At 44.8% G+C, this 25,970-nt stretch overlaps 1 protein-coding gene and 1 long non-coding RNA gene across 2 annotated transcripts; one reads left to right on the forward strand and one right to left on the reverse strand.

Annotated features, from left to right (window-relative positions):
• GAS8 (growth arrest specific 8) lies at nucleotides 1-24,865 on the reverse strand. The gene is made up of 11 exons (XM_044660518.1): nucleotides 24,803-24,865; nucleotides 14,589-14,681; nucleotides 14,100-14,297; nucleotides 13,585-13,791; nucleotides 11,853-11,907; nucleotides 11,052-11,257; nucleotides 10,164-10,331; nucleotides 9,532-9,618; nucleotides 5,545-5,754; nucleotides 2,899-2,964; nucleotides 1-407 (listed from the first exon to the last, which is right to left on the reverse strand). The coding sequence occupies exons 1-11, from the start codon at nucleotides 24,803-24,805 to the stop codon at nucleotides 258-260; spliced, it is 1,443 nt and encodes a 480-aa protein (XP_044516453.1). The 5' UTR covers nucleotides 24,806-24,865; the 3' UTR covers nucleotides 1-257.
• On the forward strand, nucleotides 13,750-15,047 carry LOC123234595. The gene is made up of 3 exons (XR_006505346.1): nucleotides 13,750-13,933; nucleotides 14,181-14,321; nucleotides 14,678-15,047. It is a non-coding gene; the product is annotated as an uncharacterized LOC123234595 (long non-coding RNA).
• Nucleotides 24,866-25,970: the final 1,105 nt, after the last annotated feature.

Raw genomic sequence — 25,970 nt, forward strand, 5'->3', positions numbered from 1 at the left:
AAAACACAGTATAGCTTCTCCCCTACGCCTGGGCCCGCTTTAATGCCGCCTTGAAACAGAGGACAAGGCGAGGAGGCGAATTGTTAAAATGTCATCTGCTGAGGAGTTTATAAAAATAACTGTCCTTAAGTCTATGAAAGGGGGCGTGACGTAGAGCAAACACCTCTGGAGGCTTGGCTCAGCTTCAGCTCCTCGGCCGTGGGCAGCATCTGATGTCTGTGGCTGGGGAGGGAAGGGCAGGTGGAGGTCCATCCAGGCTACGTAGGCGTAGACACCAGTCCGGCTGGGCCATGCCCCAGGGCCTGTCCTATCACTGATGTCTCCAGAGGTTTGAACCCCACGTTATCCAGAGGGATTCCAAAGGCAATGAGCTTGGCTTCATACGTTCGCAGCAAGTCATTGTGTGCCTGCAGGAAAAGAAAGGCAAGGGAAGGTTGGCCCTGGGGAACACATCATGGTCCTGTTTGTATGACTATTGCTGACTTGTGGCTTTTCCTTTTTAATTTTTTAAAAACATTTTCTCTGTTCCCAGTGGCTCTCCCAACCCTACCTACCTATGAGAAACCCTCCCTTATAACAAGTAAGTCCCAGGAAAAATCAAAATAAAAAAAAAAAAACGGCCTCGCTCTCTCCCAGGCTAGAGGCAGGTTTCATCATTAGCCCTCTAGAGTTACTACTGCCAAGTCTGCACACATCACTTAGGAAGTCTTTCATGGTTTTCTTTTCCACTATTGGGGTCAGCACATAAATCGTTCTCCTAACTTTAAGGCATCAGTTCACACAGTCTTTCCAAGTTTCTCTGAATTCTCCATATTCATCATTTCTTACTGAATCAATATTCCTTCTCTTGTTTTATTTTTCCCTTAACAAAGATGTATCTTCTCTTCATCTCACTCCACCCTCATTTTAAAGAAAGACCAAAAAACCCCAAAACCTTTGTGTTTCAAAGATAGGCAAAGAGGTTTGAATGAGGGACATGAAAGAATCAAGTGTTTATGAAACTGAGCCAGAGCTCGGGGAAGGAAGCAACTAGAGAGCAGAGCCAGGAAAAGAAGGGGGCATGTGGGAGGGATCTGCTAGAGAATGAGCCAGCGGGTGCACCCCTAACTCTGGTGGGCCCAAAGGCTGAAACAAAGCACCTTGTCTATTGACTTCCAGACCTTCAAGGGTCTGAGATCCCGTCAGTGGGGACAAGACCCATTACCAATGCAGACTGCAAGCCCCCTAACCAACCAGTGCCAAAACGAGCCTCTGATTTATCCAGGCTGGTCCTTGAACATCAGACATCCTTGTCCATCACCAGGTCTTTAAACAGAGACTTTCTTACTCTGAGTTTCATGAAGTTCATCGGCAAAGAACCCAGAGTCACCCCTGATCCGTGATGAGGGCACTGGAATGGGATCTGGTGCACATGTGAACACACCAAGTCCTTTACATTAAGTGTCACACAGACAGAGTGACAAGAGCCAGAGTGGAGATGCTGTCTCTGCCAGTGTTTACCCCAAAAGAATTATACATTTAACCTTAACTAAGTTACTACTCTGGTACAGCTGCTGTCCCCCAGCACAGCTGCCTGTAGACAATATCATGTGCCTGGCATTCCAGGGCCTGAGTCAGTGACTGCCGAATAGCAGAGAGTTAAAAGAACAGGGGGCCAAATGTCAAGGGTTAAAAGGAGTTGAGCAGCTGCATCTGGTTATTTTAAGTCTACAGCAACAATTCCTAAGTGTGATAGGGGAGGAAACAGTCCCCAATTTGGATAAGAGATAAGGGACAGAGAGAACAAGCAGGGCCTGAGGTAGCAAGGAAGAGAATAAAGAGTGACAAGAATGAAAGGATAAAGTGTGATCTTAAAAGGATGAAATTAAAGAATAATGACTGGGTAAAGATTTAAAGAGCACATTCAAAAGAAAAACCAAAGGCTAAAGGTCAACTGGGGCAGTCAGAGTTAAGACCACAGTCCTGAAAACACTAAAGGTATAGCCATCCTGACTATGAGGCAGGTGAAGAAGAAAAACTGATAGAGCAGCAGAAGAAAACCTAGAAATGTAAGGCAGATGCAAAGATGCTAAATAATAAATAACATCCCAAACCAGTGACTGAGATGAGACAGAGTGAAATCTCCTGAGGGAGATGATAAGCCATAAGCACGTTTGTGGGATGACCCAGGATCATTTTTCAAATTATTACCAAAAACCATCTCTGTACATCAGCAGTGCTAGATGCTTGGAGGTGAAGACTAATCAATAAATATCACCCAATTCAATCCAAAAACCAAAGAAAAAGTCCATTCCTGGTTAATCTCTTTTAGAGAAATGGCCTCTAAAAGCCTGCTCCCTATGGGTGAGATCTAGTAAAACTGGTCCCCACTCATCCTACCCCTGCCCCCATGAGCTCAACTCCTCCCCAGGAGAGCAGGTAAATGTCATTTAACTGTTTTAGTAAGTGCGTCCCACACCCCCTAGGAAGGAAAAATGGTCACAGGATATGGAGGTGAAAGGGACCCATAGGAGTTGCATGGTCTAGAAAAGGAGATTGTGGTCCAATGGGTCATAGGACTTGGCTGATGTCCCACAGCCCAAGAATTTGCATCTAGGCCTGCTGATTCCAAATCCAAGTCAAAGAACATCAATAAAACATGGTTTGGGAAAGAATGTAAAGACAGGAAACATTCTCCATGCCACTATGTTGAAAGATAAACCCTCAGGGCTCTCCATAGGCACAAATGGCTCTCATGTTACCACATCAAACCTAGCAGTGATTTTGGATAAAACTAGGAAGCAAGTTTGGGAAATGTAGTGGTGCCAAAGAGAGGGACTGCCTTTTCACACTGTCAGCAACCATTTCCCATACCCTCATTTTCCTCCAAACCTCCCCCTTAGCCAGTCCCAATCTTACCTTGCAAACCCGGGCAAGTTCATATTGCAGCTCCTTGATAGCATTATTTTTAGATTCCAGAACATCCTGAAGAGGGAAATCAAATAGGTTGGCTATAAGACTTGAGTCAAGTTGAGAGCCAATGAGCCCCAAATATACTGTGGTTGGTCCTAGAACTCCTAGACAGGCACTAAAGAGAGGACCTCAAACATGGGCAGGCAGTGAAGACATCAGGGGAATGCCCAGGAAGGCTCTGAACACCGGCCTCACAGCTTCTGTAACTGAGTTCAGCTGGGGTAAGAGTGAAGGTGGGGAGAGGGGTCTTTCTTCCCCTAGAGAGAATGGAACTTGCTTCACACTCTTATTCCCCTCTGGAAGAGGGATGTGAATGTGCCCTACATATATCAGCACTCGCTGGTCTAATGCTATTTCTGACAGCGTTCTTTAGCTAATTAGCCCTTCAGGGCTCTTCTCTCTGACAGAGTGAGAAAAGGTCCCTGGCTATGAGAAGATGTGAAGAACCGGGTGGGTTCTAGGCACTGTTCTACCACTGAATACTTGGGTGACCTTGGACAAATCATTTGACTTTCGTATGTCTCAAAATGCCTCTTCTGTCAAATAAGAATAAGACAACAACATGTTTCCTAAAGGGAGAGGACAAATCAGTTAATCCCTTGGGAAACCTCCTTCCTCTTAGGGGTAGGATTCCAGGTTTTCCAAGCAGAGCTTCCAGAGGAGGTTCTCTGCCCCAGCATACAGGACACTTTCTGCAGTAAGTTGTAGAGATATCAGTGAATTTGTCATTGAGTCGTGTCAGTCATGTCTGACTCTTCATGACCCCATTAGGACTTTCTTGGCAAAGGTACTGGAGTGGTTTGCAATTTCCTTCTCCAGCTCATTTTGTGGATTGGGAAACTGAGGCAAACAGAGTTAAGTGACTTGCCCAGAGTCACACACTTAGTAAGAGTCTGAAGCCAGACTTGAACTCAGGTATACCTGACTCCAGGCCTGGTGCTCTATCCATTAAGCCATCTCGCTGCCCCATTACTAACTGACTAGGAGTAAAAGATATGAATCCATTTAAGACGAGTTTTGTGTTGGCTCTAAAGGAAATAGTTTTAATCTGCATAGGACTCTCCAAGTATGCATCATAGCCAGCTCCATTCTGCTTTCTAACTATGGAAAGGGGCCAGAATAGGCCATGCCCTCCAGAGATAGGAAAGTTCTCCATTTCTCTTGCACATCATTTCATGGCAGCCAACCCAATGCAAAACTTGCCTAGGCTTATAGCCATACATAGGCAAAGCTTGTGCAGTGGCAGACAGGCCCAGAGAATGATGACTGATACACTGTGTCTGCCTCTGCCATCATCCCTTGCCCTTCAGAGGTTCAAGGGCAAGGCCAATGAAGAGAGCTTGCTACATGAGTATAGGAAGATGGCAGACACTTGTGTCACAGTGGGAACCAATGGAGTATTAAAATTAACCAAACATATTCCAGATAACTTTACATCAAAAGTAATCCTAAAATCTAATGATTATGAAGACAGAAAAAACACCTCCACTGAGAAAGAGTAAAGGCTTCCTTTTTATTCCTGGGAGGCAATGCAAGCTGAGAATGTGTCAAATGGCAAGGCCTGTAGGGGAAGATTCTGGACCTGCTTTTGTGATAAGCAACTCAAAAAGTGCAAGAGCAAACACCAACTGCCTCTGAAAGCTAGGCCAGAGAGCTTGAATGTAGCAGATGGTGATAACCTGTTTAGAAGGAGATGCATGACTGATTCTTGACTCCCCAGACCCTTCCCAAAGTGCTATGGGGTGGCTCAACAGCAAATATGGAGCCAAACTTCTTCAGGTGACAAAAACATCCAAATCTCTCAACACAATCCTCCTCTAGTGGCTCCAAAGGTCCCCCCCTCCCCCCCCCCCGGTTCACCTGCCCTTTCTGTGAAATCATGGCATTACATAATTGGAGCTCAAAGGAACCTTAGAAATCCTCTTGGTGAACTTCTACACCTTTCCTATGGGGGGAAACAGCCCCAGAGCACACCTAACTTGTCCAACTAGTCTAGTGGGAGTCAATTCAGATGCTTATAGTCAGCACACTTTTCATTACTCTTAATGGGGTGGGGGTGGGGGGTGTTTCTCCCTTTTGGAAGTATTGGGCTCCTGATTCCTATCTGAGTCATAAAAGAAATGTCATCTGCCATCCCATCCCATTATGCTGCCAGTTGGACCAATATGGTCCAATGGGCCATCGCTTCCAGAAAGAACATTTGTCCCACCCATCCACCACCCAAGCCCTGTCAAAAGTGGTGACAGTGCTGGTCTAAACAGGGAGCCAACTGACAGCTCCTTTCTCCATGTATTATGTATCTGCCCAAGGACCTGGAGGGAGTACATGTTGGAGCCCAGATGAAAGCAGGCCATCAAAGAGACTTTGAAGATCTCTCCCTCTCAAACCCATCATCATTTAACTGTCAAAGAGATGCAGCTGGGTAACAAGTTCCCTTTTACATCATCAGAAAACAAGCCATAAAGGAATGTCCTGAGTTTGGAAGGAACTCTCAAAAACAGGACAACAACAGATATCTAAATTGCCCAGGCTTATGAAAAAGCACAATGAGTGAAGAAGCCCTCTGTCCAAACACTTCCAAAATGCCCATACCTCCAGTTTTCGGGAGACCACCGACAGGGCTTCAGGGTCAAGGTTGGAGGCTGAGAGGATTTCGTTCAGCTGCACCTCCTTCCTCTCCATCACATTTGCCAGGGTTGCCAGCTTGCGCTCCAGGATCAGATTCTTGAAGCCAGTTTTCTGCTGTACTTCTAGGATGGCTTTATTGAACTTGGAATACAGATCATCTCGTTCTGCTTGTACCTGGCTCAGGAGAAGGGAATGTGGGGAGAAACAAAATCATCTCTTAGAAAAAGTTTTCACTGACAAGTAACATCAAGGCTATAGAATACCTGTGAGAGAATACTGGAGAGAAAATGACCCATGTTTTTGTCATTAGAAGCAGACACCTGGAGAGTCTAAACTGTAATCATGCTAACCAGATTGGACATTTCATCCCAAGGTTTCACAGTTACACCCAGATCACCCCATCATGGTCAGTACATGCAACTGCCCTTCAAGTGGAATGTGCAAGGATATTTCTAATGCACTAGGATCAACACAAAGTCCTTCTCTTTCAGAAGAACATTGTTCAAAGATCTGGTCTTGGTTAAAACTACTAGAGGGACCACCCTCTGAAAGAGGAGCAGCAGAATGGAATTGGGGACTAAGCCCTAATTCCTGGGTTTCCTTCTCTTTCTCCATCATCGTCTAGCCAGGTGGTCGTCTTGGCCAACCCACTGCCCCATGCCTTAATTCCCCAGCAAAACCAGGCCTATGAAATCTCCCACAAGTTATTTGTTGCATGCTTTGGACTTTTCAGAATCCTAGTAGAGAATCTATATGTCTACAAATGGTTAAAGTTTCACAAACTTCAAACCTAGTGCAAACATAATTACTTAATCAGTGGGTTAACAGTTTCCTAAAATTGGCAGGTTCTATGGCTTGCTGGGCAGCTAGGTGGCCACAATGGATAGAGTGTTGTATCTGAAGTTAGGAAGATCTGAGATTCAAAGCTGACCTCAGACACTTGCTGGCTATGCGACTCTGGGTAAATCACTTGGTTCCTACTTGACTCAGTTCCTCATTTGTTAAATGAGGACACACTGGAGAAGGAGAAGCAAACCACTCTAGTATCTTTGCCAAGAAAATCTCATGGACAAAGTCACATAGGGTTGGACATGACTGAATGACTCAATGATGATAATGGCTTGCCAGTTAGAACTTTCTTTGAAATTTGCTGCCAAAGTCTAAGCCATATGTCTTTAGTTCTATTGGGAGAAAAGTTTTTTTCCTCTGATATTTGATGCTAAAAACTTTTAAAATCAAGGAACAAGATAAAGATATAAAAATTCTATTAAGTTACACTTATAGCCAAATGACAAAGTTTCTCATTCCTAATTCACTTGCTTCTCCATTAATACACACTTTTTTGTTAAGGAGGGAAGGAAGGCTCCTGGCCTCATGATTACTACAAGGTCCCAGGATCTTAACATTAAGAGCTATCATGAAGCTCTTTCACTCTTACATCCATTCTTCCTTTTGTGTAACTCAGAAAGTCAATAAAACATGCATTTATGAAGTGCCAAGTACTGGAAATACAAAGAAAGGCAACATGGACCCCTGCCCTCAAGGCAGGATGGAGGAAAGAACATGAAAATAACTAGGTACACACAAGATATATGCAAAGTAGATGGAAGGTGATCTCAGAAAAGAAGATACTAGCAGCTGGGGGTGGGGGCCCGAATATCCTGGGACATCCCATCATATAATATCATCAGTTAATTAAGATAGCATGTCTAGGGGGCAGAGCTAGGAGGCTCAGTGGATAATAAACTGGGCCTGGAGCAGGAGGGTCCTGGGTTCAAATCTGGTCTCAGACACTTCCCTCCTAGCTGTGTTGGCCCCCTGGGCTGCCTAGCCCTTACATTCTTCTGCCTTGGAACCAATACTTAGTATTGATTCTAAGACAGAAAGTGAGAATTTAAAAAAAAGGACATCACATCTTAATTGATTCTTTGGAGATCTATCTATATCTGTCTATCTGTCTGTTCCTAGGGATCCTATATCAAGCTCTAAATTGTTATATTCAAATGTTATAAATTTAGTTAATTTAAAAGGAAAATAAATATCCATAGAACACCTTACACAAAGCACCAACCATATGTAACTGTAATATTTTTGCAGCAAAAGTTTCACGGCAACAGGAAATCATCCACTTTTGCTAGTCGGTGAATATAATTCAAGCACTATTTTGAAATGCAACCCAGCCCAAGAAATTCAGAAAGGTTCAGGCCAGGACAGCCTTTGCCTGCCATATATTATTGTTGAACCAAGTATAAAGCTGTAGTTGTCTGTAGAGTCTGTCAGTTCCCAAGTGTTCAGCTCTTGTCTCTATAGACATAATTCCCAGACGTGTCCATCCAGCCCTAGGCTCTCTCCCAAGCTCCAGGCCTGTATAACCAACACCTCAAACTGGATGACCCAGAGGCATCTCAAATCCAAGTTCATTACCTTCCCAACAACTTTCCAATGTATCTGGGCTCTATCATTCTCTCTCATTTATCCAGGCTCACCAGCAACATTAGTGTTATCCTCTGTTCTTCACTTGGACTCCTCGCCCCAAATCTCCAATCTGCTGCCTAGTCTTGTCATTGATACCTCCACAGTATCTCAATATAGATAGACACAGCCTTCTCTCCACTCCCACGACCACTAGCCTGGCAACACTTTCTCATTACCTCATGCTTGGATTATTGCAGCTGCGGCTTCCCTGCCTCGAGTCTCTTTTGACTTCTGCTCCCTCCACTCAGCTGCTGAGGGGACTTTTCCTGAAGCCAGGTCCCACCATGCTGTTCACTAACATCCACTGGCTCTCCATTAATTCCATGATCAAATACAAAATGCTCTCTCTTGTATGATCCCTTCTGGCCTTTCTCAGTCTGCTTACACTTTGCTCTCCCCCCTCCTCCCTTCTTTATAATCCAGCCACGATGGGCCTCCTGGAGCCATGCCTTTTTTTTTTTTAAACCCTTACCACCTGGTCTTAGGAAGAATACTAATGTATTGGTTCCAAGGCAGAAAAACAGTAAGGGATAGGCAATGGTGGGGGCTTAAGTGACTTGCCCAGAGTCACACAGCTAGGAAATGGCTGAGGACAGATTTGAACCTGGGATTCTCCATCTCAATTCACATCTCCATTGCCACTGGTTGTTCCCTCTCCCTGGAATGAACCTCTTGCTCCTCCTATTATCTGTGTCTTGGCTTCCCTAGCCTCCTTCATGACTCAGCTCAAATCCCATCTTCTGCAAAAGGCTGGTCTGTCCCATTGCTAGTGTCTTCTCTCCTTCTATATATACTGCATGTACATAATTATTGTGTGGTGTTCCCCCCCCCCCCCCCCGCCATTAGAATGTGAGCTTCTGGAGGGATGGCAGGCACTATGTTCTGCCCTTCTTTTTGTATTCCAAGCACTTAACACAAAGGAAAGGACATAATAAATGCTTGTTGACAACTCTTGAGCACAAGAGGAAATTCTGAGACACAAAGGCAGCCAAGCCATAGATTAGCCAGGGCCTAAAAACCTTGGTTGAAGAGCAGCACCTAGTCAGGCCCCTTTCCTTGTCCCTCAGTGGTGAATTTCTGAAGGTGTACATCAGGTTTCGATCTCATGGTCTCACTGGACAAATGGTCCATATTTTCCCTATCTGGGGATTGTCTTTCTTTTGATTTAGACCCCTTTCCTCTGACAAGCACATCACAAACTATCTCTTAGTATCTTAGTTTACAAATGGAAAGACCTCAAAGCACAGAGAACAATTAAAAGCCGAGAATCCAGATGAAGGTGAAAGTCTTGACTCATATCACAATGTTCCATCTGCCAAGTTACTCTAGCTGATATCCAGGAAGATTTGAACTTCACTCTCAGATGGTCACAGGGAGGGAGAGGAAGAGAGGCTCCATCTGCCTCTGCCTCTGAGAATGTTGGTTGCCCCTCCACCAGTCCTCCTCATCCCCTGCCACCCCACAGCAGTTTCTCACCTTGATGAACCGCTGCTCTAACACTTCGTGCTCCCACTGCAGGTCTTTCAATTCCTTTTCGGTGACTTTCAAACGGGCTTTTGTACTCTGGAGAGAAAACAAGAGGGAAAGGGGCAGAAAAAGTGGTTGGGCCTACTTGCATCAGTTCAGTGCTGACTCTCGGGAGTTGGCAAGGCTAAAAATAACCACCAGAAAGGAGCAGCTCAAACACATGAGCAGCTGAAGCCTGAGCAAGGCAGCATCTGCTGGTAACAGAGCAGGCACCATCCTGACCAAGCTCAGCATCTTTGCAAAAGCAGGAGTATGGGGGTTTCTCCCCCTCTCAATCTAGATTTATTTCCCTGAGATAATCCACCAAACCTCCTTACTGGCCCTATAGAGCCTCCAGGAAAAGGAGAACCAGGTGAGCTTTGCCCTGGATTTCTCCTTAACATCAAATACAAAGGTCACCAGACTTCCCTTTTCCTCTTCACCCAAAAGCTCTAAGAAGTACAAGCAGGGGTTAGGCCTCAGAGAGAGCACCAACTTGTGATCGCTTCTTCGCTTGTGAGGCCAGCTATAAGCACTGGGGGCTACCCAAACAACACTGAGAATCTCTCCTGGAAAAACAGTGAGCTCAGGAGGGGACTCACAGTCAGGGCCTGTTTATCCTTTTCATAGTTGACTAATCTCCTATGTAGTTCCATCAGTTCTTCTCGAGCCTTCTGCAGAGGATCTGCCAGCCTCTTGTTCTGCATCATGACTTCTGCCATCTCTTTTTCTAAATGGTCCTCCTTCTTTTTCATGTCCTCCATTTGCTCCTGCAGAGAAAAGAATGGGCATGTAAGGCAGATATAGGAAAGGAGAAACAAAGATACCTCTGTTTGCTGGTGAAATATTTCCAATTAGTTCTTGCAAATTTTTTGGGAACTAATTGGTCAGATTATGGGAGGAAATAGGCTTAATTAGTGTTTCAAAGGGAAATTCAAAATAAAGGTGCTTGGGGAAAGAAAGAAGAGTGATAAAAGCACAGCTCAGAGACAATATGGTCTTAGTGGTGTTGTGCTGAAGACCTGGCTTCAAATATGCCCTCTACCTGGGCCTCAGGGAATTACCTAGACTTCTCCTCTAAGCAATAGTAGGTAGAAAGAAGCATATGGGACTGCAGAAATAAAGCACTTTATAGCAACCTCTTGTGTGAATCTCACGGCAACACCTCCCCTGCAGCAGCAAGTCATCCACTTATTATTTCTGTTCACAACTGGAGAGTCGGAGGCTTAGAGGCTGGACCACTTGGCCACAACCACACAGCTGGCAGGCAAGCAAGAATCAGGTCAGCCGATTCCTGGTCCCTGGTTCTTGCCATTCCAACCCACACTTGACAAGGAGGACATGACCACCATCATGCCACAAAGCTGCAAGTGCTCTGGGCCAATGATCACTGAGAAGTAAGGGCAATTTCAAAGGGGGAGCAAACAAGGGTCCCTAGGGGTAGCTAGGGAGATGTCATGGGGCTGGAAAAGATGCCAAGGGTAGGTCACCTTGAGAGAGTTGATGAGAGCCAGATTGTTCAGGGTTATGTCATTGTAATAGTTCTTGATGTCGCTGAAGGCCTTTTCGTGGTTCTTCATCAGTGTGTTGATCTGGCCATTCTTCCTCTCCTCAACCTCATGGATCTCTGTCTTTCTCCGAAGATCCAGCTCATCTCGAAGCATTTTCATCTTCTTATCATATTTGGCCTCAATCTCTGAAGGAAACAATGCACAGAGCAGTTTAGCAGGGGCAGACAAGGAGCTATGGAAGCTCTCAGTACTAATGGACCTGGATCAGGTTCAATGTAGCAGGTTCTGGACCCACTGGTTCTTATGGAGTCCAGAAAACTGAGCCTGTTGCAAGATGTTCCTGCAGAGACTGGCTTAATGAACTGTCATGCTACAGACTGACTAGAAAAACTTTACTGGTAGCCATGCTCAGAGAACTGCCCTGGGAGCCTTTACACATAGTTGAGCAAAGGGCCAGAAGCTCGAAGGATTCTGCCTGAATGGTTCTAGAGAAGGAGCACATGCAGACACAATGTCCCATTGACCTGTCTCGCCTAAGTCTCCATATTCTTTTACAACTGTTAAAAATAACCCACTCTGCTGTTGAAGGCAGGCAAAGTAGCCCTGGAAACGGCCCCTTCCCTTGTTTCCTCGGAACAATAGAGGTAGTGGTAGCATTACCTCAGGCCTAAAGACAATCTTTTTGCCAGGAGGATACACACTTTTCTGGGAAGGGAGTTAGATTTGCTAAGCTGTTTTGACACAGCAGAGGAAAGAGATTCGCAAGATTATATAACTAACCTCGTACTTGTCTCTCAAAGTCATTCCTCATACGAGTGATTTCCTCATCATGTTTCTGTTTAAAAAAAAAAAAAGGACAGCATTACAGGAGCTCTGCAAAAATAACAGATGGACAATTTGGGGGAGCCACACTCGACTCAACCAAGTATCTTTGCTGCCTGGAAAATCCCTTTGCTCTGGTGAATTAAGTTTCTCCTCAGTGTTAGTAGAGCATACGTTATGTTGGGTAAAATGATTCCGGTGACTATCATGTTCCATAGCTTTACTGTCCCAGGATAGAGTTATGCCTGGACTTATGATAACACTATCAGGACAAGGTTGATTCCCCTGGCACAGCATCTGATTCTAATATGCTCAGAAGCATATTCACTATGGCCAACTGTCCCTCCTCTCTCACGAACTGGAAAAAACACTCTTTATCTGGGAGGTATGTTTTCCCAAAAAGCAGACCATTCTCTGCCTCTGGTTTCTTACATTTTCTATGGCAACATGCCTCTCCATTTATTTACAAAGTAGCATTTTTAGCTAAAGCAGATTTCAGTTTGTTTAGCAAAGAAGTTAATAATTGATTCCAAAATCCATTTTAGACCAGCATGCATATAATGCCATCGAGAGGGAGGATCATGAGCTTTGGTGATAAAATTATATATCCTGTGGAAAGTAACCCGATTTGATTCCTCCTCTCTATCTGGAATAACTTGTGTATGGATTGAATCTTGCAGTCTATAAATTGCTTTCCTCATGACAACTCTGTGAGATAAATCATGCTTTCAGATAAAGAAACTGAGGCTTTTCTTAACTTTGAGAAGGAGTTTGGTGACTTGCTCATTCTCACACAACTAATAAGTATCTATGGCTGAATTGGAACACAATTCTGACTTTAATCCGCCACTCCATGCACTAGGCTGCATTGTTGCTCTGCCTTTTCTTAATTAAAAACATTTTAACCCCTTCCCTTCTGTGTCTTAGTATCAGTTCCAAGGCAGAAGAGTGACAGGGGTCAGGCAATGGAGGTTAAGTGACTTGCTTGGGCTCATACCCCTAGTAAGTGTCTGAGGTCAGATTTGATTTTGTTTGTTTAAACCCTTCCTCGCCCCCTTCGCGCCCCCCCCCCCATCTTAGAATCAATGCTGAGTATTAGTTCAGAGGCAGAAGAATGGTAAGGGCTAGGCACTGAGGGTTAAATGACATGCCCAGGGTCAACCAGCTCGGAAATGTCTGAGGCCAGATTTGAACCCAAGGTGTCCCATATCTCCAGGCCTGATGCTCCATCCACTGAGCTGCATCACTAATATTAACCACATCATTAAAGCTGGTGTGCAGCAGGGCCGGTCCATCTGACGGGCCCTCAGCCCATTCCAGGGCGGCGTGCACCTCCCTTTGCTCCGCTGCACCAATGTGACACACATTATTAACATTCTCTGGCTTTTTATTCGGCTAAAAGCTTGCTCCCCGACGTCAGGCCCAGGACTGCACTTTTCATTTGACAAGGAAGAAGGCCCAGGCAGGGGCGCGTCCCATTCCTCCCTCACCAGCCACAACCCCCCCAGAAAATGGCCTCTCGGCAATAACTGAAACCAGGGTCAGCCCGCTTCGCCATTCCCCACACTGGCTGCCGTTTTTCCGCTGAAAGTAAGCGATAACCTTTGGGAGGAAAATCTTGGTCCGGGAGAAGGCCGCCCGCCCCCGCCGCCGCTCCCCTCCCAGCGCCCCGCCCCGCGGCCCCACCTACCAGGCGCAGGTTTTTCATCACCACCTCGTTGGCCAGCTCCTGCTCCTTGAGCTCCACCTTGAGGCTGCGCATGTTCTTGCGCATCTCGTTCTCCTGCGTCCGGTGCTCCTTCTGCGCCAGCTTCAAGGACACCGTCCCTTCCGCCTTCATCTCGGTCAGGTTGTTCTGGTGCTCGTAGAGCAAGTGCTTCACTTTCTGTTTGTAAACCTAAAGCGAGGGCCACAACTCAGAGCCTGGACACAAACACAAGTTAGGGGGCCAGGCCTGCGGAGGGGACACGTCCTGGATGCAAATGTGACCCCAGAGCCCTCCTAGCTGGGGCGCCCCAGCAGTGATTCGAAGCCAGAAGGTAAGGGAGGCCAGCCTCAGCAGCCCCCTCGGCTCCCACCCTTCCCTGGCTCTCTCCTCCTGACCTCCTCCCCTCGTGCGTGGAGGATTCTCCTCAATCCTCTGTGGGTGCCCCCCCACACTGTACATCCCACCCCCCAAGCCCCCGGGCTCAGGCTGCCTCTCACTTTAATCTCTACTTGATGTCTCTCCTCAGCCTCTTCCATCTCTCGGTCCTTGTTGCGGAGCTCAGCTTTCTTCTCTTCCAGCTGCCTCCGAGTGATGTCCCAGAAGGTGTGGATCTTGTCTCGCTCCAGCTGAAAGTAGTTGCGTTCCTCCCTTTCCCTGTCCAGCTCCTCCCTGATCCTCATGATGTGTTCCTCCACCTGCAGAAACAAGAGGTTGGGCAGGTAAGGGCGGAGGAAGCTCGGCAAAGATCTCCTCAGTCTCTGCCATGAGACAGAATTCAGGTAGTCTGAAGCACAAGAGTTAGGAATTAAAGCACTTGGGGGGAAGGCCTGGTGTCTGGCTCTAAAATGTTTAAATGAACTTCACCCCGGTGACTCCACGGGCATTTTGTCTTCCTGATTATATGCCCTTCTGGGCAGCTTAAGCACTTGCCTGAACTCTGGGATCACACCTGGGCTGGTGAGAGCACTCCCCATCCCAGCTCTCACCTGCTCCTTGTTCATCTCCTCCGGTGGGATGCCATCGACAATTGCTGAAGTTTTAGCTTTTCCCTTCTTTCCTCCTCCCTTCTTTTTAGGTGCCTTAAATAAATGGAAAATCACTCATCAACATAGCTGGGCACATTGGTTCGATAGCTTCCATCTTGGCATGGTTTTGTTGCCTAACAGGACCTTTAGGTGAGCCGTGAGCACATGGACATAGAGAGGCTTTTTGATATGCCATGGAGAGAGGGGCCATCTTGACTCACACTTCTGCCCAGGCCATTCTTCCCATCAGAAATGTCCACTCCAAGGATATTCCACTTCACATGCTACTTGCCACAATATCTGCCAATGTTCTTTTACCCATTAATTAATCACATGCATATGGTCACTTCATCAAGCATTTGGTAAGCCCCTATTATGTGCCAGGCATTTGGTACAAAAAGATAATAAAGGAAATAGTCTCTGCCCTAAGAGAAGCTCACAATTTGTTCTACTGGGGAGGGCAACATGTATACAACCTATGTCTATACAGAATAAGGACATATAAAGTAGATCCCCCCAAAAGAACCAAGCAGTTTGGGAAGAGGGATGCTGGCAATGCAAGATCAAGAAGGGCTTGGGACATGTGAGCTCAGCTTTGAAGGTTACTAAGGTTTCTCAGAGATTATGAAGAGAGAGGGTATTCCAGGCAAGGAAGAGCCTATCTGCAAGGGCCTGGACGTGAGAGATGGCCTGCCCTGTAGGAGGAAGGGTAAGGAAGAAAGCCAGGAATAAGGCAATAAGGCTGGAAAGGTGTGCTGGGGGCCAAGCTGTGTAGGGCTTTAAAATGCCAAACAGAGGAGTTTCATTTTGTCCTAACATTTTTTTCAGCAGGGAAGTAAGACGCTTAGACTTGGCTTTAGGAATATCATTTTGGCAACTGTATGTGGAGGAGAGACTTGAGCATGGGGCAAGAAGTGAAAAGGGCTATGTGGGGTGACAGAAGAGGTTAGGTGTAAGAGAGGAGGTAGCATGAATAAGATTTGGTAACTACATGGAAATGTCATGAGTGAGATATGAATGACTGAGGTTGTGAACCAGGCTAAGGATAGTGGTGTCTGCCACAGAAACATGGAGGATTAGAAGTGGGGGAGTTTGAGGGAAAGACAAATTAGTTCTGTTTTGGACATATTGAGCTTGAGATAGCTATGGAACATATGGTTTGAAAAATAGCTCTGGAAAGAGCCGAGGACAAGATCTAGAAGTCATCTACATTGAAATTATAATTAAACTAAAAGGAGCTGCCTAGATCACTGAAAGTATGAAGAGTAAAGGAGAGGCGGAGAGGAGAGAGAAGGGTCTCAGGATAGAACCATAGTTAAGGGATATGACATAGACCAAGATCCATCAAAGAGGAGCAACCAGATGGGTAAAAAGGAAACCAAAAGAAGTAGTGTCACTGAATCCCAAAAAGGAGAGAATATCAAGGAGATGGGGATGGTCAATAGTGTCAAATGCTATAAGGAGACCGAAAGGAATGAGGTTTGACTGAGACAGAGCCAGGAGGGTAAAATAGCAGGAAGTAGTGCCACGAAGAACTGCCCCCCCCACCAACCCCTCCAAACCCATCTAGAAAATGAACTTGCCTGAATTCTGATGGAGAAATCCAAGAAAAAGTTACAGTAGTTTTTCCAGCTGTAGTCAGCATGACCTTTGTGCACCATTACAGATCACACCAGTGCCCAGGGAGAGGCTGTGAACCTGGACAAGAAGTCGTACCAGCCCTAGACAAGGCACTCATTGAGCCATACTGCAGCAGACACCACGATAAGGCCAGGTGTGAACTCACATCGCTTTTGCCATACCCCATATGTCCAAGTCACAGATATAGGGTGAATGAACTGACAGAGGACCTGCCCCCTCTTCTCCCTTCCCCTCCTTGCCCTCAGGGGCCTCAGCCCCTAAATGATTTAATGAAAGAGCAACAAACCGAAAAGCAAGCTGCTTCTCTTGACTCAGAGCCTAGGAGCAGAGAGCTCAGTCTGAAGCCTACAGAAGAAGAACCAGAAAGGCAGTCCTGAGCCAAATTGGGGCGGCCCCTCCTGCACGCAGCTCTAAATGCCTGACCTTGGCTGAGCCTAGCTATAGTCTACTGGCAGTGATTTACAAATCTCGCACCAGGGGGAAGCACGTGGATTTTGCCCTGGATTAGACCACTTTGGGAAGCACTGAAACCTTGCAAGTCCTAAGCCAGAGCTATTCCTGGGATCCTAGAATAGCACAAGATTCAATACCCCAAGAGAGTAGCCCTAGGACCAGCCCAGACATTCCTTTAAAGTGCACAGAATGAAGTCCTAACATCAAATCTGAAGTCAGGAAATACGGCTGGAAGAATAAGTAAATAATAAAGAAAAAAATCCCATGATAAATTGCTTACATTCTAATGTAGTAAGTTGACGCATGTGTCCCTTCTGATCTATCATTATCCTGGGCCACAGAGGGAGTGATTCTATTATACCTTGATAATCTTAAAAGAAGAATGGAAAAGGAGGGGGAAAGGAATAAACTAGGTGGGGATGGAAAAAGAAAGGGAAAATCATCTCAAGTAATCATGGTATGAAAATAGACATCTATAAAAACAAGGAGGAAGGGTTGGGAGAGAGTGGCTGACACCTGAACCTCATTCTCATCTGAACAGATTAAAAAAGGGAAGAATATACACACAGAAATGGGTTCAAAAATTCTTTTAACCCAATAGGGAAATAGAAGGGAGAATTAAAGGAGGGCAGAATAAGGGAGGGATTTATCCTAAGCAAAACAAAACCTAAAGATACGTGGGTATGTGTGTGAATGTGTGTATCTCTTTGTGAGGGAACAAAGTGTGAATCTAAGGGGATGCTTTTAAATTGGGGAATAGCTGAACAAGTCATGGCATATAAATGTGATAGAATACTATTGTTCAGTTTTTAAAAATGATGGATAGTTTCAGAGAAACCTGTGAAGACTTGTATGAACTGATGCAGAAGGAAGTGAATGGAAGCAAAAGAACAATTTAGATAAAGGCAACACTACAGTAAAGATAATTAACCTGGAAAGAGTTAGGAACTCTAATCAAAACAGTGACTAACTGTGGGTTCCAGCGGGTTCATGATCAAACATACTGCCCATTTCCTGAGTGAGAGATGATACACTTAAAGTACCACCTGAAATATACTGTTTGCATACATGGCTAATGCATAAATCTGTTTTCCTTCACTATAAACATTTGTAATAAGGGGTTTTTTTATTCTGCTCTCAATGAAGAGGGTGGGAGGGGAAAAAAGGTACACTTTTGCTGATGGTAAAAAGTATGTAAGATAAGCCAACAGATATTTATTAAATACTTACTACTGTGTACCTCTGACGTGCATCATTTAGAGGCAGAGGGGACAGGAGATACAAAGTTTAGAGAAGACACAGACAGTTCTCTGCCCTTGGGGAGCTTATCATCTAATGGGGGACATGGACAGATAACTATAATAGATGATTAAAGTACATTAAAGGGTTGTAAAAAAAAAACCCTAAGTTCCAAGCTTCCTCAGAGTGGCATTCTTTGAAGCTGTTTAATATTAGTTGCTCCCCCCTTTCCTTTCCTTGGAGAAGCAGAGTGCCCACAGGTATAGAGTATTGCTTTTCCATAAATCCCTCTGCTGTCTCCCAGCACAGCTGCCAGAAGACAATATTCATGTGCCTGGCATTCCCAGGACCTAAGTCAGTGACTGCTGAATAGCAGAGAGTTAGAAGAACAGGGGACCAAATGCCGGGGGTTAAAAGGAGCTTAAGCAGCTGCATCTGGTTATTTTAAGTCTTCAGCAACAATTCCTAAGTGTGATAGGGGAGGAAATGGTCCCCAGTTTGGCTAGGAGGGAAGAGACAGAGAGAGAGAGTACGGGCAGGGCCTGAGGTGGCAAGGAAAAGAATAGAGAGTGACAAGCATGAAAGAGAATTGGCAAAGATGACAAAAAGAAAATGACAATTGTTAGCTTGGCCGGGGGAAGCCAGGTATACTAAAGCACTGTTGGCAGAGCTATGTCCAGCCACTCTGGAAATCAATCAGAAATTATATTCAAGAAATAAACTGTACAGAGCTCCCTTCTGTCCCAGTGATACCACCACCAATGAGTGATCTCTAGAGACCAAAGAAAGAAAGGACCCAGACTGTATAAAAATATTTAAAACAGCACTTTTTTGTTGAAATAAGAGAACCAGAAACTGAAGGGTGCCCACCAGATGGGAAATGGAATAAATTATGCTATATGAATGTAAGAGACTATATTACTGTGCCATAAGAAATGATCAAAGGGATAGGGTTTTTTTAATCCCTTACCTTCTGTCTTAGAATCAATACTAAGTAACAGTTGCAAGGCAGAAAAGCAGAAAGGGCTAGATAATGAAGGTTAAGTGACTTGCTCAGGGTCACAAAATTGGGAAATGTCTGAGGCCAGATTTGAACCCAAGAGCTCCTGTTTCAAGGCCTGGCTCTCTACCCACTAAGCTACCCAGCTGCCCCTAAAGGGACAGTTTCTGAGAAACCTGGTAGGTCCTATATGACACTACCTAAAGAGAGCAGAAGCAGGAGATAAATTTATACAATAACTGTAAAGACAAACAACTTTGAGAGGTTCAAGAACTTTGGTCAATGGAAAGGAGTTACAACTACAGCTCCAGCAGACCAGGGATGCTACCCATCTTCCAATAGAGAAGCAATGTGACTCATGGCACAGAATGGTACATTTTTGGACATAGCCAATGTGTGTGTGGGGGTGTGCTTGGTTATGCTTATTTGTTTTTAGTTTTTAATTTTAGGTTTTCTTTTTTAATGGGTAGAAGGCAAAGGGGAACTAGGGACAGAGATAGAAGAAATAGACAAGAGGGTCACTAAAGAACTTTTCAGTTGCATGGAAGAAAACAGAAAGAAGTTCACAAGACACAGACAAGCAAAAGAGCTTTGAAACTAATATGCTGAATTATATATATACATATATATATTTTTTATATTTTCCCCCAAAAGAAAGCTCCATGTCAGGGCGATCAGTTGATTCATGTGGAATCCTTTTTCATTCTCTGTTTACACAAATGCTTTTATTTGTTGGTGTTTGTTAAATTCAGAATAACAAAAACTATGAATTTTTTTAAGAATGAGGTTTGAGGAAAATCCATCTGATTTGACAATTAAGAGATCACTAGTAACTTCAGAAGCAAATAAAGTAGAAATGTGGAGGCAGCTAAGTAGCTCAGTGGATTGCGAGAGCCAGGCCTAAAGAGGAGAGGCCCTAGGTTCAGATCAGGCCTCAGTTATTTCCTAGCTGTGTGACTCTGGTCAAGCCACATAATCCCAATTGCCTAGCCCTTACTGTTCTTCTGCCTTGGAACAGATACTTAATATTGAATATAAGACAGAAGGGGGTAAGGGTTTTAAAAAATGTATCATGATTTTAATAAAGAAGACATTAGTAAATGTTCAGAACTAATTTTTTGAGTAAACTCTTAACTTCTCTCTTAGAGTAAAGTATCAGTTCCAAGACAGAAGAGCTAAGAAATTGGGGTTAAGTGATTTGCCCAGGGTCACACATCTAAGATGTGTATGAGGCCAAATTTGAACACAGGTCCTCCCCAAATCCAGGCTTGGCTCTCTATCCACTGGGCTACCTACCTGCCCCAGAACTATTCTCTCAGGCTGATAGATTCTTTCCCAGACAGGAAGAAAACCTTCTTATTCCTATAAATATAAGAGCAGCACTTAAAAGCCAATAAAAGGAGAGTTACTCCAGCCTTGGGCCACAATGTTTGGCAAATGTCTATCAAAGACCAGTGCAAAAGTTTTTCTTGGAGATCTGGCAATTAATCTGCTTCCATTAATCACTACCAATACTGTACTGGGAGGTGTTAATGAGCAACTATGCTTGGCTACCAAGGCAGAAAAACTGTAAGAAGAATTTTAATAGGTCAAGGGAAAAGCAGCAGTAAGATGGAAGAAACCAAAGGAGATAAAAAGCTCCATTTCTCCATGCTCCTTTGAGAAATGATTTTTTAAAGTTTTATTCATTTTTATTTGAACATCACATTCATTTCTGAATACTCCTACCAAGTGAGCCTTCCCTTGCAATAAAAATTTATTACACACACACAGAGTTCGACAAAACCAAACAACCACCTCATCTGACAGTAAATGCAAAACTCCATACCCACAGCCATTCTACTTCTCCAAGGAAAGGAAAAGCAGAAGTGGGGGGTGGGATGAGGGAGTGGAGAGGGCAACTAATATTAAAGGATATCATTCTGAATAAGTTTGGAACTTAGTATTTTTTTTATTTTATTTTTTTTTAACCCTTATACTTCGGTGTATTGTATCATAGGTGGAAGATTGGTAAGGGTGGGCAATGGGGGTCAAGTGACTTGCCCAGGGTCACACAGCTGGGAAGTGGCTGAGGCCAGGTTTGAAACTAGGACCTCCTGTCTCTAGGCCTGACTCTCACTCCACTGAGCTACCCAGCTGCCCCCGATAGTATTTTGTTTTGCAATTTTTTGACACACTTCACCATATATTATAGTTATCTGTGTATGATGAAGCCTGGCCCTAATAAGACTGTAAACTCTCTAGGGTAAAGAACTAACTGTCTGTGCTTTCTCTAGAACTTGATCTCCCGTCCCTTGGCCCCCTAATAGCACTGTGCACTTCAGAGGTACATAGTAGGTACTTAATAAAAGTCAGTCAACTTAATGACAACTTGTTGGATCTGGAAGGAGATCATTTCCATACACCTCAAGAAGTGATGCATTCCCAGTTCTCACTACCCCTAGCACAAGGCCAGGAAAACCAGGTATTTCATTCAGGACCTTAATGAGAGAAGAATGGGCTCCTTCTTTTCTTCCTTGCCTTGCCTTCCCTGCACTCAAACACTCTGCTTTACTTGGGCTTCTGCGGTCTATCTCTTACCTGACACACACCTCCCCTGCCCTGGATTCTGGTCTCCCCTTCCTCCTTTGAATTTCTCATTGTGTCTATTCCACTTTGGACACCAAGGAATCATAGAATATTAAAACTGGCAGGGACCTCAGAGATCACCTAGTTCATGCCCCCATCATTTTAGAGCCCCTGGGAGATGGATAATTTGCCTTTGGGCCATTCACCTAGTTAAGAGGTCAAGTCAGGATAGGAACAAGGATTTTTGATTCTAAAGCCAGTGACAAATTCAGGATGGCTTCTCTAAATACTTGTCTGTTTAAAAAGGCAGTGAAAACTTACAAAAATGAACAATATGGAAATGTGTTTTGCATGATAATACATGTATAACCCAGATCAAATTGCCTGCCAGCACCAGGAGAGGGAAGGGAAGAGAGAGGAGGTAAGTTCGATCATATAACTTAGGAAAACTTGTGTGGAAATTTGTTAATACATGTAACTGGTAAAAAAAATTAAAACAAATAAAAGAAAAGAAATAAAAAATAAAATATAAAATATAAAGGCAGTGACAGGCTCAGGACTACCTGATACTTCAGACCCTCACACTGAGATGCTCCTGAAAGGTGGGGATCCTTCCATAGACAGACATCAATGCTGAGTGTGTTAAATTACAGTATCAAAGAACCCAATCCGGTTGATTGTCACCTGCCACAGAAGGCATCCTATTGCCAAAAATGATGACACAGCAGGGCAGAGCAAGTCTGAACTCTGTGGCAAGTATAAGCAGTCTTTGGAAAGGGACAGTCATAAATGAGACCATTATGGCACACAGTGGAGAAGGAAACAGCAAATCACATTCCAGTGCCTATCTCTTCCCCTACCCCCCCAAAACCCACAAGTCAGACAGGACAACAAAGCACACAGCAAGTTTTAATCACCCCTAAGCAGGTCCATAGGATTTAGAACTGGAGGAGGCTTTAGAAACCTACTTACTTTACTGATAAGAAAACTGAGGCTCCAAGAAGGGAAGCATGAGATCATCTACTAAGCAAACTCAAGTCCTTGGACTCCACATCCACTGTCCTTTTTTCATTGCACTGCTTGGACAGGGCCCTTTCATTCTTCCCAAAGGGGACAACTAGCCCTTCGTTTTGGGAAGCTCTGCTGGCTGGTAGGCAGTGGGGTCTTGATTTGGCATCTAGGCACCAGAGAATCACAGACTTTAGAACTCAAAGGACAAGGTGAAAGGAAAAGAGACAGGAAACCTGAGTTCAAATCCTAGCTCTGCTCAGATGAGTTCTACACAAGGCTTCTACAAGTCACAGTGTCTTGGAGCCTCAGTTTCCTCTTCTGTAACAAAGGTGCAACATGTGGACAGGGCACTGAACTTGGGAGTTACGAAGATAAAAGAGTCTGAATCCTGTCTCAGACACCATCTAGCTATGTGACTCTGGATCAGTCACTTCACCTTTGTCTGCCTCATCTGCAAAATGGGGACAATAATAGCCTCTACCTCCCCAAGGTTGTTATGAGGATAAAATGTGAATACAGGATTGTTCCAAAAGTCTTAGCTTAAATCTAAGCTAAGTTTTAACCTTAAAACTCTTCTTGTAAAGAGCATTACAAACTTTAAAGATATCCCTAATTACATCTAGATGTCATATTATATGCATACGTTTATAGCTACATAACTAGGTAGATCTATAATCTAGGTAGAGGTCCCTTATATAACGTATGTGGATACCTACAGCAATATATCTAGACATATATCTGGATGCCCCATTATATTTAGTTTATATCTATATCTACTTCTTGTTATCTAATATGTCTGCTTAGCTATCCTTTTATCTACATGTGTGCATACTTATATATCTAATGCCCCATTACCTACATGTGTGCGTATATATATATATACACACACATATACATATATATTTCTTGCTCTCCTAGATGTCCCATCATACACATATATACATATGCATATCTATGGCTATTTACATAGATTTAGCTATCTGTTTTATCATGTATCTGTAGTTATATATTGTATATATTTTTCTTTCCCTCTAGCTAGCTAGATATCATATTATCTCACTATATGTGGATCTACAGCGATAGCTAGCTATTATCTAGATATACAGATCTCTCCTTATCGATGCATATCTAGCGAGATGTCCTATGACATCCCTATGTGCAGATCTCTAGCTATTTATGTTGCTCTGTACCCAGATGTCCCATTAGATAACGTGTATCTGTAGCTGGAGATATATTTCTCTTTCTCTCTATTTATCTCGCTAGCTATTACGGTCTCTGGATATCTGTGTCTATCTCCAGAGCTATCTCTATCTAGACATGGAGAACTTTCTTTAGATAGATCTGTATCTATCTAGATGGCATATGAGCTAAGTGTGTCTATAGTTCTATACATCCATCTAGCTCGATCTCTAGATATGTCTGCATCATAGCGCTATCCAGACATATTGCTATACACACAAATGCATGAGGACACACATACATACAAAGTGCATGTGTGTTGTAGACTATATTGTGTTGCATGTGCACACAACACATAGATATGTACATACAGTGCAGAGGTGCACATATGCACACACACTTTTATTGTGTTTACATACATATAACAGACAGGCATATAGGAAAACACAATGCACCTAGATGTACATGTGTACATATAGGCACACAAATGCACCTACACCTGTATTGTATGTGCATATATATTCAAGTGTGTATGTGCAGGTGTAAGTAAATAAAAAGGACCCAAAAAGTGTTCAGATGTGTGCATCTATACCCCTGTGGATATCTCTGTGTGTAGATGTGCTTAGAAGTATATTTCCATATACATGCATGATTATCTATAACACAGGGATAATATGATAAATAATTGAGTGGCACAAAGAATAGGTCACTGGGGCTTGGAATCAGAAAGCCCTGAGTTCGAATTCTGCCTCCTAGCTTCATCAGTTGTGAGAGTGACCCAGGGCGTGTCCCTTCCCTTCTGCTGACCTCAGTTTACTCAGCTATAAAATGTAGGTGATGCTAAGAGCACTTCCCTCGGGGGTTGAGGGAGGATCAAGGAGTGCTCTAAAAGGAGGCTGGACCCGCATCTATCATCCCCGCAGCGCGGAGAAGCGCGAATGTAGCGGTCCTGGATGGGTCACACGGGAGGGAGAAGGTCCCGGAGTCCCGTCTGCCCCTCTTGGGGCAGGGAAGAAAGGGCGCTCCCTCCTCCTCTTCTCCATGCACCTCCCCTCCCTCTTTCCCTCCTCCACCCCATCCTCACCATCTTTCCTCCGAATCGGCCCCCCCGCAGTCAAACACGCGCAAATACCGCCCTGGCCCTTCTCTCCCGGCGCCTGGGAAATGGAGTACGTCTCCTAGCAACCGCCGGCGGAGTCTTCGTACGAGATCTCGCCCGACCTCGCGAGATCTTCCCCTTTTCCACCACCTCTCCCTTTCTCCCCCCAACCCCCAACCCTTTCACCACTGCCTCCCAAACCCGACTCCCTCGCCCCGCCTCCTCCCAGGGAGCGGCGGCCTTGGCAACGGCCGGGATCGAGTCCCTAGCAACGGAGGCCAGGGACTGGGCGTGGCCTGGCGGCTCGTGAGCCGCAGCTGCAGGTCTCCGGGGCATGTGGAGGCTGCGGAGCTCCGACCTGCTAGTGCGCAGCAGGCCCTGCCCAAGAGCCTTGGCAAGACCCCTACGCCTCCCTCCGAGGAGGCGGGGGCGGCTTGGAAAGGCTCTTTGTGGCGGGAGCGGGAGGCGAGAATGGATTTTAGGGGAATGCCGCAGTGAAAAATACATAAACACCCTGGGCAAGTCACTTAACCCTAATTGTTTACCCTTACCACTCTTCTGCCTTGGAAGCAATACTCAGTATTGATTCTAGGACGGAAGGTGGGGGCATTAGAAACTAACTAAATAAAAGAAGCTTACCCGCTTGCTTTCTTTTTTGTCCTCATTCGGTAAGCATATTATTGAGCATGTTTGTTCCCTTTGACACACACAAGGAAAGATACACGGAAACCTGTATCAGCGCACACCTCCATGTACCGGATGTCCCCAGACTCTTAGCATAACTAAGCTATCAGAGCGCAAGCCGGCGCTAAGATTTCGGGGACGAGCTATAGGTAGTACCATAGAAAGGCGATTTTCACACATAAACTGATTTAATCCATAGTATCCTAGATTAGCCTCATTTTGCGGAGGGACGACGCTAGGTGACTTGCTCCAGGTCACTCGGGCTAATTAAGAAGCAGAGCCCGAGACAAACTCTGGGGCTCTCCAGCCCAGCGCCACATTCCGCTGAGTCCTTCACGTACGTACGCAGGTGTGTATGTAGGTATGTCTGCTGCTCTTGGTGCGGTGTGGGTCCGCTGCTTTGCCAGGGGGTCTAAAAGGCTTAACACCCAGACATCCGGGTCTTTATTTAGCTTCCTTGCAAAGCAGC

The sequence above is a fragment of the Gracilinanus agilis genome, chromosome 2 (assembly GCF_016433145.1).
Source record: "Gracilinanus agilis isolate LMUSP501 chromosome 2, AgileGrace, whole genome shotgun sequence".
NCBI lineage: Eukaryota > Metazoa > Chordata > Mammalia > Didelphimorphia > Didelphidae > Gracilinanus > Gracilinanus agilis.

Excerpts from the sequence above, each read along its gene's own strand:
- GAS8 (XM_044660518.1), bottom strand. Across the intron at positions 13,792-14,099 it reads GACATCAAGTAGAGATTAAA|GTTTACAAACAGAAAGTGAA; the intron begins GTGAGAGGCAGC and ends CCCTCGCTTTAG. Across the intron at positions 11,908-13,584 it reads TGATGAAAAACCTGCGCCTG|AAACATGATGAGGAAATCAC; the intron begins GTAGGTGGGGCC and ends TTTTTTAAACAG.